The sequence below is a fragment of the Odontesthes bonariensis genome, chromosome 5 (genome assembly GCF_027942865.1).
Source record: "Odontesthes bonariensis isolate fOdoBon6 chromosome 5, fOdoBon6.hap1, whole genome shotgun sequence".
NCBI lineage: Eukaryota > Metazoa > Chordata > Actinopteri > Atheriniformes > Atherinopsidae > Odontesthes > Odontesthes bonariensis.
Window position 1 is genome coordinate 18,914,524 of NC_134510.1, and position 13,689 is coordinate 18,928,212.

The 13,689-nt window shown below is 40.5% G+C and overlaps 1 protein-coding gene across 1 annotated transcript in view; it reads right to left on the minus strand.

The window, feature by feature from the left end:
* The window catches only part of cdkal1 (CDK5 regulatory subunit associated protein 1-like 1), a 224,029-nt gene that overhangs the window by 203,582 nt on the left and 6,758 nt on the right, over positions 1 to 13,689 (minus strand). Inside the window, exon 3 of the mRNA XM_075465108.1 lies at positions 13,029 to 13,141. Within this exon, the coding sequence (XP_075321223.1) occupies positions 13,029 to 13,141 (113 nt within the window). The remainder of the gene's footprint in view (positions 1 to 13,028; positions 13,142 to 13,689) is intronic.

A 13,689-nucleotide genomic window follows, 5' to 3' on the forward strand; every position in this document is an offset into this window, starting at 1 on the left:
CCAGGTTTTAGTTTGGACGAGAATTTTTAATGATATCTATCAAAGTCTGATTTGCGAAGGGGATTAAAGCTGGGTTCTGAATGGGAAATCCTTCGTAATGGGTGTAATTTTTAATATCATAAACCTGCCTCTGACATTAGCGTGCGTTTGCAAGCCTCCTAATTTATCGACCATTACAATATGGAACGATTCCAAGCGTTTTTCATTGTAAATAATTGATGTCTTTGTGCCGAATCTGTGCTAATAATGGGTCTGCTCTTCCCTGGGAGGAAAAAAATAAATCTAAAAAAGGAAATAAAGGTAACAAAAAAATCTGCAGTACAAATACAAATAAGCCTACAGCAGTGACAAGGACAATAACAGAACAGGGATGCGGGGGAGGCGCACACACTCACACGGACGGACACACACAGTTCTCTCCCACTAACAGATTCCATTAAAAACAGATGGCATCTGAATTATCTGATGTCCTGTCAATGTCTTTTTATATGCTAATCCAGCTCCTACGCAAGCCCGAGTCTCTTTAATCAGATATCAGGTCAGAGGAACTAAATCAAGCCGAAACAATCACGCTGCCAGGGAATTACAATACACTGAGACAGGTGGTCACCGAGGAATGTATCAATGCACTTAATGTCATGAGACCGTGGGGTTTGGATCGATGGAGGATGTCGGTTTCTTTTGAAATATGTTCTTTTTTGCTACACCAAGTCACTTATAAAGAAGCCCCACATCTGAATGTTGGGCAACATAAACAATATCCACTCATCACCATTTGCCGGCAGTCATTCCGTCACTCAAACAGCATTTTCACAGCGGGAGTCGCGTTGTTTTCTGCACAGTTCCTATGCTGCATGAAACCAGTATTGATGCTTGGAGCTAGCGTCGGATATAATTCAACACTTTCAGCTTCAAAGTAAATCTGTTTCAAAGTGCAGGTAGTGATGGGAGTGGTGCCTTTTATTGTGCCTGCTCAGAAACGGTGGCGCTACCCTGAAAAAAATCAAAAGTTGACTGTTGAAGTTTATCGTTCCCTTATTCACTTTGTTTAAAGAACTGCACAGAAAAGGAAACAAAAACCAACATTTACGCTGTCACAATTTCAGAAAAACCTTAAACACTGTTTGTCTGCCTAAAACTTTAACTTCCCGTTTCACTGTTACAGAACAGCTTTGTGCTTCGGTATATTTATGCAATTTCCTTAAAAAAGAACAGAGTCTGCTATGACTGGTAAACTCCACAGACCTGAGCTTTGATCGAAGTCGAGAAAGCACAAGTGATACACAGCACATAAAATGAGCACTTCGTAAACCCCCTGTAGAGAATAACTCTTATTTCCCTCCCTTTCTTTTTTAGAATATAGTTTTCAAGGGAATGAAGCTCAAAAATACAAGCAGGAATACTGAGATGCAACTTTTATTTTGCAAGTGCTGGGCCATGTACTGATGATACAACGAGTAAGTCGCATATAAAAAAAATTAAATAAACACACAATTGACACACAAAAAGATATCCGTCAGGTTCATAACTCACTTATTAAATCAAACACCCTGAGCCGAAGATTAAATGTGACCTATTTTCCGGTGTTGCTCTTTTTTTACTTCCCCATGCATACGGTCCACGAAAAGATCAAATAAATATTCAAATTATTCCATATATAAACTCTGCCTATCAAAATACTACCAACATCAGGCCAAGAAACAGGAAGAATTTAATTTGGAAATATCTAATCGGCAACCGCCGATCAACCATCGAGCAAAAACAACAAGATTACAGAGAAACGTTTCAAGCGCAACTTTAAAATAAGTCTAATCAAAATGTTGAAAGATCACACAACCGCACACACGTATACATGACAGCGGGAGCCTTCTAAGGATGGATTTATTGAGCTCAACCATGGAAACCATGCACGGATGGATACACACACACGCGCACACACACACACACACACACACACACACACACACACACACACACACACACACAAACAAACACACAGCAATCATCAGATCAGATCTCAAAAGGCAATGTCTGTCTGAAAGATTAGAAGAGCCATCTGTCTGCCATGTGGAAAGCATCAGATTATCAAGAAACTTCACACACATCCCTGTATGTGAATGCATTTGTGTGCTTGACTGCTTGATCTGTCACAGAGTGGGAAAGAAACATTTGAGGGACTGAGACAGAAGTGCAGAATAAGTAACGATGAAATAAACACTTTTCCCATTGTTTGATCCCATAGGTTTATTTCAATGCCTTTCAGCATCAGCACATGCATTCTGTAATTCTATTGAACCTGAGGAATGGAAAGCACAGCAAACACGGTCGCTTTTTCGGGATTTTCCAACCACCACAACACATCAGGAAGCAAACATAATCACTCACCTTCCAACACAGACAGTCACACACAGAAGAGCAGGAAATTACTTGTAGCTTCACTTGATGCTTAATCAATACATACCCATCGATCTTTTTCCAGGCTAAACATTACTTGTGTTTACTCTGCTAACTTCACCCTTTATTGATGTATATTGCCAATATAACTACCGAATGAGAAGAGCACAGGATGAAGAGAAGTTCAGAGACTCAAAGAAAACTGGGAAGCGAGAAGCATTTCAAGCATCAGAAGAGGGAGCTAAACAATAGCCGAGTTTGAGGCTTGGAGCTAAATTGCTTGTCCATTCTGTGCCTTGTAGGGTGGGCACACATGCTATTAGGCTTTTATTCCATGGATGACCACACATAGTTAATTATAATCATTCAAAAATGTCTTTCTGGTCAAGCAACATCCTGTCAAGACTCTCAGTGAAGTTGTTTTTTTTTCACTTTGGCGATCAAGGTTACGCTGTCCGTCAATGACTCAAATTAAATTCAGCCTAAATCATCAGTGGCTTTTAAATCCACTTTATCTAATATCTGTGCTCTCATATGGAAATCTAGCACAGAGCTTATTCATTTATATGTATGAAGAAAGGATGAGACGGAGAGAAATGTAGAATTAATTTCATTTGAAGGACGGAAGCACGCCCCACATACCCATACACACATAGTATAAGATTAAAAAAAATGTTCAATAAAAACAGAACACAATCATTTCTTTTTCTAATCATTTTGACCACAAAAAGAGCAAATCAAGTGCTGAAAACAGCCGTTTTTCCCACAGTGGTCGCTTAATACCTGGAAGATGGAAGAAAAGACTTCCTTATTATGCCGCCACCGTTTCCCTTTGGACGTCCATACTGGTAGAACAGAATGCTGCAACTTCTCTTCTGCAGCTCAACTGTTGCAGTCCTGAGAGCAGAATGTCAGTCCATTTTTGCTTGACAAAGTATTTCAGCCACGGTCTAGTACCTTTTGCTACAGAGCTGTTGTCTGGCCTTCAGAGTGTTGCTGCAGAAGCATATGTTGCTCTGCGACCTGCATAAATAGTTTAGCATTAACAGTGTTCTTGCAAATATGCAATTTAACCGACACTTAAGATTAAGATCAGATTTATTGTCATGCATACACACGAAATTCGTCCTCCACTTTTAACTCATCCAGGTTGGCACCTGTTGACACACACATGCACAGGGTCACACACTCAGAGACAGATGTCAAACCTGGAGCGGTGGGCGGCCATTCACAGCGCCCGGGAAGCATGGGAGTACGGTGCCTTGCTCAAGGGCACCTCGGCCATGACAAGGAGGTGGACTGACACCCCTCCAGCTGTCAGTTCCATCAATTTTTGGAGTGGCGAGAGCGGGAATCGAACCTCCCAACCTTCCGTTTATTGGACGACCGACTCTAACCACTGAGCCACGGCCACCTCTTGGACGTCCCCGACCACAATCCCGTACCATTAGAAAATGTGTGCTGATAAAGCCGTTCCTCTTCAGCACGGAAGATGCAACGTTCAGGACAGATTTCCACCGCTTCTTCATCTTAAATGAGCTCGGGTTAACAAGAAGGCCAGAGGACACAAACACTCCAGCCACTCAATGTTAGTATCAGCTTTGTTTTTTTTGCACGCAGAGATTTCTTCAGCTTTTCTGATTCTCATCTCTCTTCTGAAAGACTCTCAGCATCAACATTAGATATCAACGATATCATCTCTCTACTGTCAAGGACCGAAATGATTTGTAAATCATTCTGTTTTTAATTGATATTTTACACAGCGACAAGTTTGAAGCATTTAAAACTCGTGAAAAAAGACAGGTAACTTCTCCAACTCAAACATTTTTCTTTCTAATGATTTGTTCAAATTGCTGGCTGGACCTCACAAAAACATATGAATTCACACAACACAAAAAAAAAAGAAAAAAGAAAAACACTCTTTTGCAGGCATTTCGCTCTTCACACATTGGTAGCCAATGCTTTTATTTCAGCAGGTGGCCTCACAAGAACATCCACACGCAGCGATACAGGTCACCCCTGCTTTCTATTTCAGCAGGTGGTCAGTGAGTAATGGTAGTGATGGCTGAACACGGGACGCCCAGACAGAAAGTAGGATTCATCTTCCAAAACAACACAATGAAAAGAGGGAAAGATAAATACTTCAAAGGGGGGCCTTGAAAAGTCTTTTACTACATGTCCTTGAATGGCGATCTTTCAATTTCTTTGCTTTTATCCGTGTTCTTCATTCTTCAGCCGATCACACAAACGGATTGACGTGCAATTTTAATTTATTTTCCTCTTCATGAGCGAAATTACATTTGTTTTCCACGGCGAGTCAAAATGACAAGGAAAACAGAAGGGTAGAAGGACAAATTAAAAGTGACAAAAACTAAAAAAAAATAAAAATAAAAGTCTCGTTCAGCCTCTAAATCGCAAGACAAGATAATTATACGAGTACAGAGGACGCAACGATGAGTTGTCAAATGTCAAAAAAATACACATCATCTTGTTTGGCTTCTTTAGGATCCACTGTTTGTCCTCTAAAAGAGGAAAGCAAAGCAACGTTGCTCCGCCGAGCAAATGATTGTTTCTTTTAAATAAAGACAGTTTGCGCTGTCAAATTATGCGAATAAAACTCAATTTGTCATTCGGTGAGCCAAATTAACATGACATTAGCCCTGTCGTGTCACAGTGACTCTCAGTGAAAATGTTCAGCTCTTGGATGGCAAACGTGGAGGGGGAAAAAAAAAATGCTATCGTGAAAGTTAAGTTGTTCTCAACCGTGATAACACGCAAAAATAAGGGAGGAAGAGACTCAATGAATCCCATGACTTTGAACCAACAATGTATTAGTTCTTCTGTACAACTATATTTAATTTGGTGTGGTACCAGGGCCAATGCCACTTTGTTCCAACTGTAACAAATCCTCTTCACATGATATGAGTCACAGTGAAGTTGGATGGAGCTATATTCGGTTTATACATGCCCACACTGTCCCCCAATTGAGCAACACGGAGGAAAACACTGATGTGGGTGTTCGGAGGGATTTAAAACAGTGTCATAATTACGTCACACGGATTAAATAAAATATGCTGTCAGGCTCGCAGACTTCGTGTATACAAAAGGCCGCGCAGCTTTAACACTGAAAGAGGGCGTCGTCATAAACTCTGAAAAGTGCAAATGCCGAGAAATATCCACGCACATGAAACCATGCGGACTCCTGATCACACACACGTTTCATTGATAAATACTAGCGAGTGTGAAATTGATGGAATGCACATGAGCCAGGAACTCCGCGTTAGTTCCTCCCACAAATGGCCGTGCAAAATAGAGCAAATCCTGCTGCAGAGCACAAGAGGAACTTTACAGAGTGTGAGATCCAGAGGGCTGGTCACAGGGTCAGAGTTCAGAAAAAAAATCTACTATCCTATTTGGTTATTTCTATTTTGGATCGGTAACAAACAGAAGATATTGAAGTGGCGGAGTTTTGTCACGGCGGTAAATCCAACCAGCACAGAGATATGCACAGAAAAGAAAGAAGAAAAAAGCGGCCTGCCATTAAAATGACCATAGCATGATTATTTCCAGTCATCTAATTCCTAGATTACCTTCATTCAAGGTAAACACAAGAAACTTGTGAAACAAGATTAGCTCCACACCCATCATAACTTGAAACTGTTTATAATAATTTCAGAATGATGGGGAGGGGCCTCTTACTGAGAACAAGTGTCTACAGATTGGTGGGATTCCTGGAGGACTGGCGAGGAAGTGAGGAAGAGGATGTTGGGGACTCGTGAGCTGCCTTTTCACTCAATGTACCAATGGTGGGCTAAAATGTATTCATACACTTACTGCTAATATAACAGACATTTGAAACAGATTCACTCACTGCTTGAGAGGGTATGGGTAGTTTTGACATTCAGGCTACCTTTGATTCAAGAAAGACTGACGCAAGCAAAACTAGGCTTCCCCCCTCGTCTCCTTTTCAGATCACCTTTCCTGCTCCTCATTTCATAGCTGCTCTAGCTCGTCCACCCAAATTCCCTTCGCTTCTGCCATCTCCCATTGATCACATCCTTTCCATGATATTCCCATTATATCCCTTCAGGGTATTTGCAATCCCTGCGGATTGCAGACAGTATTCCTGGGATAACAGGAGGTTCACTGAATGGCTTAGCTCTTAAGGGAATAGAGTATAGACTTCTCTCTTCTCCGGGGAAGTAGCAAAGGAAACTCCTTTTTTTTTCTTCTCCATTCGTTTGCCTTTTGCTCTCCTCAAAGAAACTGAAGTCCAAGTGAACAAATGACTGGGCAGACAGGAGCAGTGACTCTTGATTGGCTATTTTTTCCCCCTTCCTGTCGATGAGTTTTGAGAAAACAGGATGTAGCCATCAATATATTAACCATCTCATCATGAAGAATCACTCGATTCAGCCCCAGCATCAGCCTAACTTTGTTGTGCAAATATTCTGCAATCAGCTGCTCAGCTGGGCCAACTGTGTGATGACACTAGTTCTAAATTACTACAAGCAAAAATCAACAATTCTTTGACCGACTTAAAACAAGGTGAGAAAATCCATCTACGGATCTCATCTCTCAGGCACTAGTGGGTTTTTTCTCCATGAGAAAAACAATTAGTGATCAGTTTTCCAGTTAGACTACTTGTAAGTTTCCTCTTGTTTTTCCTTCCCAAAGTCACCAAATGCTTGTGCATAGAAAACGGTTGGATTCCTCTCTTTTTAAAGTGGTATAATATGAACAAAACTAAATTTAAACAAAGAAGCTGTTCATTTGTGCTGTTTTCTTAAATCAGTCAAATTCCCGTCTGCCGAGGTTGTTTATAAATCAATGCCAGTTTGTGATGCCATCAGCATTTCTTTATTCAAAGCAATCGGTGAATGAGACTGAGAAGCGCTTCCTTCTTTCTGAAGCTTATGTAGCTTTCCTTTATCCATAGTTTTCTAATGGGAATTTCAAAGCATGATGGATGGAGTCCTTAATTCGTTGCTTTTTTTTTTTTTTTTTATTTTTTTAAAGGTTCATCAGTGTTGCCTAAACATGAGTCACCTTGTAAGGATTACATAAATACAGGCACGGGTCTTGGGATCATTCTAATCTCCTGCTATCTAAACGGTTAAATCTCCTTAGGTTTTTAAGGTTAAACCTTAAACTTCCTTTTGTTCAGGGGTCCTTTAGTAGGACTTCAGAGGCATTTAAATCCTAAGAATCCTAAGCCAAAAAAAACCTCCACAGTTGTGTGTAAATGAGAGATGAGACACAGCTTGCAGTTAAACAAAGGTGGCATGGAAACTGCTCATAATTGTCAGAGCTGCAGCATTCCATTTGAGCATAAATGATGTGAAAAAAATTTCCTTTGTGGAAAAAACAGAACCTCAAATTCTCGGTACATGTGAATTCAATTTTTTGAAACTAGTTGGCACTTTGCTCTCATTTTGGCGAGATTAGTAATGTTCTGTCGCCCCACTTTTCTTCCCTCCTTCCACCCATCACTCTTCATCGAATTCTGCCTTTGAGTGCATCCATCTCTATCAATTCTGCACCTCATCCTAGCACCCTCTTCCTCTCCCACCATTTCTTCCTCTAGTACATCCTTACATTGTTTTCTCCTTCATTCGTTCGTTCGTTTTCCTTCTCCAAGTCTGCCTAACTCAAACACGCACACTATCTTTCCACACTTAGCAGAAAGACAGTGAGCAAACATGGTCTTTCTCAGCCGTACAGACACCAGGCGATGTGTGTGATCTTGCAGAATGATGACTGCTGAAAACAGAACTGTCTCTCACACACTTTCCCTGTACAGCACCGAATCTCACTACGTCTGCAACTGTGTGTGAGAAGAGCAAAATGTGTGTGAGATCTGGCTGTGTCTGCCGATGTCTGTGGATATGTGAGAGGTGGAGTCAGACGCAACATTGTAAGTTTTCATTGGCTATAATATTGTGGCGTGTAATGCTGCGTAGCGCACAGGGAGCCAATCAGAAGACCCCCAAACACTCATTTTATGAATGAGATGGCATATATGCAAGGTAGACTCACTCGGAGCAAGAATACTCTTCAGTGATGTAATACAATCGCACGGAGCAGCAGAGGCGCTTGAAACAAATGCAGCACGAGCTGAATCAGAACAGCGTAAAGGTGTTTAAGCTCGAACATCTAGATTTCGTTTACATTGAAAATATCTCCATGAGCCTGGAAAAATTAGGAATCATGTGTTACATGTGGTTAAAATATGTGTAACGAAAAAAAATCTGATTTGCATGAGTTTGCCACTTAAACGGCAAAAAAAGAAAACCTCAGCTTAAAAAGAAGAACGCTACTCCTACCTCTTTGTCAATGTAAATGGAGTTTTTCATAGTGTTTAAAAGCAGTTTGCTATCTAAAAAGGCACACAACTGAGATGATAAAGCTTCCTGCGCTGTGTTTTGCCAGCAACATCTGTAATACCTGCTGATCAGCCCTCACATCCTTTTATCTAAACAGCTCACAACTTCTTTCTGAAACCCATATCCTTTAACCGTCTGTGTCCAAACCAGGAACTGAGAACGCCTCATTTGGCTGACATTGTATACCAGGGAGTAATTTTGCCTAACCGGTATGTAAAATCCTAACTGAAGAAATGTGTGTGTGGCTGACTGTGCAGAGAGAAGATTGGGAGAGGAGATGATCAGCCAAAAACAATCAAGAGATCCTGGTGTGACTTTCCATGAAGAGTGTGTGTGTGTGTGTGTGTGTGTGTGTGTGCGCACTCATGTGCCTTTCAATGAAGTCACTATTTGGCACATTGCTCTGCTACTCAAATGCAGTTTATTCGTGTCAGCAGCAGCCTATTGTGGGTAAACAGCGCCCCCCCTGGGTTGTAGACAGGAACAACCACTGAAGTGTTGAGAGAATGAAAGCAGGGGGAAATAATACATTTCATATAGTGTGATATTGCATTAGTTTGAGTATTTATTCCCTCAAGTGGCACACAAGTAATATTTTAAGTTTGATGACAAACTAATTATGACCGATGAAAGTAACACGATAAGCTTTTATGTTTCATGTGAGTAAGTACATTAAACATTACATTAAAAAGAAAAATGTACATACGGGCCAAGATGTGGTCTTGTGAAGAGTAAGCAGGGTCCCTTTTGTATAAATAAACCAATCTTCTTACCTTAAACACATCCTACATTTTATCCTTAACAATTATAAGACTCATGAAGGACTTAATGTCTTACAGGATCAGGAAACTCAGTCAGGCTATTTAGATAATAAAGAGAGGTGATTTTAATGTACATCTTCCATAAGATCATGCGTTTTCTTTAATGATTAGACGTTTAAAATGTTAAAAGTATGAATAGGAACAGAGTATGCCACCACCCCCCCTCTCCAAGGATGACCTCATCCTGATATTGCAGAGATGTTTTCTTTCAAAAAAAAGCTTCTCCGTGGGCCAAGGCTGCCACCTATGGACCATCATAAGAATTGCTACTATGTTTCACACCAGGTGATGTCATACCTTAAAGAAAGAAAGATTTAGAGAAGGGGATGAAAGAGCGACAAGGAAGGACAGGGGTGGGAAAGAAAGAAAACAGGCAGGAGGGATGAGAGAGAGGAGATGATGTCATGTTTTCAGAGCAGTGGAAGCAGTCTTTGTCTGGGCTCTCTTCATTAGACTGTTTAACGACGCTGGATCTTAACAGAAGATACAGCGGTTAAGTGCGATATTGAGCTGTGATTTTTTTTTTTTTTTTTAATTGCAGCCTTAGAAAAAGAACTGAATATTTGGATTAACAAATGAAAATGTTGAGTCTGATCAGCAGATACACACTACACCATTCGGGAGCCCATTTTGGTGCTGGTCATTCCTGACTTTTCCACACTACACCACTCATGTTAATCTCCACCTCTACTAAGCGCAGCATCCCCTGATTTTGGGAGTGGCAGTAAATTCCTCCTTCGAACAATCTCACATACCTATACAAGGAACGAGTAGATATACAACGAATAAAGAACTGAGGTAGAAGGGGATGCAGCAGAGAGGGGAAGAAAACACAAGAAAGCAAATGAGGTAAATAATAGAGGTGTGGAGAACATGAACTGAACTAATGCTTTAGCATCAGCAGTGAGACGCAAACCTTTAAAGTGCATTGTCGAGAACTGAGAGAGAAACAGTAAGGCTAAAGGAGACGAAAAGAAAAAAGATTTTCCATCTGTGAAGGATTAAGCCAAATTTGGGTGACAGCATGAGGTGAAATCAATTTTAATCTACAGACAGTAACTGAAAGAGAAGTGCTCCTTTTGTAAGACCCCCCCCTTTCGCGAATAAGACAAGCTGCCACTAAAACTTGCATTCAAGCAGAGAGTTAAAGAGTCACATATTCAACAGGGTTTAAATTGTTAAAAACGTGCCATGCTCACAGGGGGGGGATGATATACGAGCCCGTGGATTAAAAAGGTAAAGTTTTCAGTGTGACAAAGACTGTGCACTTCTCAACATGGTGCATCGCCATGGCAACTTATACAGGGAGTCCAACGTGCCCCAAAGCAGGATAAATTAGAGAGAGGAAATCGGCACATGGACAAGCACTGCCTCTAAACCCTATAAATCATTTTGGAAAATGACACATGCCAAACTAAAACAGAGAATGACCTCCCCAACTAAACTTCTCTGTCTGAAATTAAACCCAGTTGCACCGGTTGTTCTGTATTTGGAGGAGCATTTATAACAGCCAGCCAATAGCCTGGGTTGCAAGCGAAAGAAGGCTTCAACTGTCTTGCACACCACAATATTTCCTTCCTGGCTTTGACCTCTGCAACAGTGAAGATACCCCGAGCATGCTAAATTTACTCCTACATACCCCTGTGGTTAAGGTAAACACAGACCTACCGGCTCAGAGATACACACCAGTTAAGATATGCATGTACTAAAATGGTTAACACAAAGAGAACTTCTCACAGATGCACATTGTCATGCAAAATATTAGAAAATTGCAACCAAAGGATTTTATTTTCTTTTAACCCTCCTGGGTTTCTAAATCACTCCATGGTAAATCATCTTTCTCACAGACACGCACACACACAAACTGCAGTCTTTTTTTGTTTCTCGTCTTTTGTTATCTTGAAGAATAATGTCAAATACTACAGAATAAATCCATTTGATGTCAATTCCTCTTTGTGCAACAGTCTGTATTGTTAGATGAGTGGCAACATTAAATCTTTCACTTGCTAACAACATAATTTAACCTTACTATTCAAGAGAGCATTACATTTAAACCAGGAGAACTGTATTCTTATTCTGAGATAGATGTATTTCCCGTAAGTGGGTCAAAGCGAGTACAAAGAACGAGACTTTGACTTCCACAGTCGAGTAAATTACACATAGATCTGTACAGGAAACTATTAGCGCCAAAATATTAAGCCTCGGTCGTCGCTTCGACAAAGGATCTGTTACCAAATAAAAGCACAAGTGAGACAACAAAGTGAAGAGAAACTAATGAGAGAGACGTGCATCACTGAGGACCTCATGGGACAGAAAACTTGAAAACAAAGAAAGGTGGAAAAGATAAAAGAGATCAAGAGTATAAACGACCAGATGAGGGCAAAGTCTGTTGGCTCATGCTCAGGAGTAAATGGTCTATAGTACATCTGTGCGTGTGAATGAGTGGGTACATCTGCATTTTTGAAGCATGTGATTAATGTCTCTCTATAGCTGTGAAGAACCCATGGAGAGGGAAGCGCCTACGGGGTTAACTCCTGCTTCTTCCTTTGTCTCGTTTACGCTCTCCACAAACAAAAATACACACTACCACAAGTAAAGAGACGAAACAGAAACACTCATTCTGCACACATATGGCACATTTAATACACACATAACAAGGCAGAAAAATTCAACTTCTCCTGTGACTAACTGTGATCAACCACAGGTCACATCCAAAGAGCAGGAAACTAGCAAACTTTCACTTGAAATATTATCTCTGCCTTATTCTTGTTGTTGTCTTTCTCACCAATGCACACAGACAACTAATCCTCATTAAACCAAATGGATTATCTGGATCATAACATGTCTGGACTTACTGCAAAAGACGTGCAAAAAATATTTTAACAATGTGCAATGTTGCACCCGTGAAGTCTCCCGGACTTTCTGTTGTTTTATTCAGTCGTCTTAAAGCATTAGAGACGATTTCTTAATGACATACATGTGACAGAACACAAATTCCATCTGGTTCGTTCAGATCGACAGACACTAAACATGGTGGAAATCTGCAAATTAACCCTTTTATTGTGTTTTATATTTTAATTATATCTGCTTGTTCAAGTTTACCACTGGCGTTACACAATTTGGTCGACTCAATTCAGGGGGAAGAAAAAGTACCCCACTGGAATACAGGTGATACAGCTCGCACAGCCTACTTTCAATCCAAGACTGCCCCCTTGTGTTCAAAAAGATTATTGACTGCAACTCTAAAAACAACCAATAAAATGCATCAAATGACTATTTGAGCAGTATGTTCATATATGCATCTTATATCCATCTATACACTTATGTTATGATTTCAGAAATGTTTCTATTTGCGGTATGTTGCTTTGTGACCTGCAGTCAATAGACTTACTCATAAGATAAACAACAGCAATGGAACATCTCTTACCAGTCATCTTGTATCCGCTGGCAGCGAGCTGTCCAGCCATGTACTCTCCATCTGAGTTGTTATGACTGCAGCCCCATGTTCTCATCCAGATCTTTTGGGTTCCAGGAATCAAACTAAAAAAAGATGACAGTTCATTTTGTCTCCTTATGTGTCGTGTTTAAATCCTAAAATATGCAGTCACGTGATGAAGGAAAGGGAAACGTCTCTTCGCTTCCAAGATTTTTAGGTATCAGGACATAGTAAAAAATATCATCTTCTGCCAGTGAAGGCTTAAACTTTGGTTAAAAACGACCTCAGACGAGTATCAATCAAAACATGTCATATTGCAGTGACGCTTTTTTCCTCTTGGAAAAAAAAAAAGGAAGGATTGCAGGCCTGTGGAAAATACATACGCATATACAAATAGCTTGTGGAATCAATAGCTTGAAGTAATCATATTCACTATGAATTTATTAGTCTTTCATATGATTGAGAAGGAATTTTGTCTTCAGCATTTATCTTTGCATCATTCCTTCAGCTCATTGAGGTTCGTGGGTCCCAGCAGGTTTTTCTATCAGGCAGAGGTCTGGAATTTGCGACACCTTGACGCTTTTCTTATTCAATCGTTTTTGTCAGAAATGTGCTGGTGTTGTTGGGATCATTGCCCTGCGCACAACCCAGT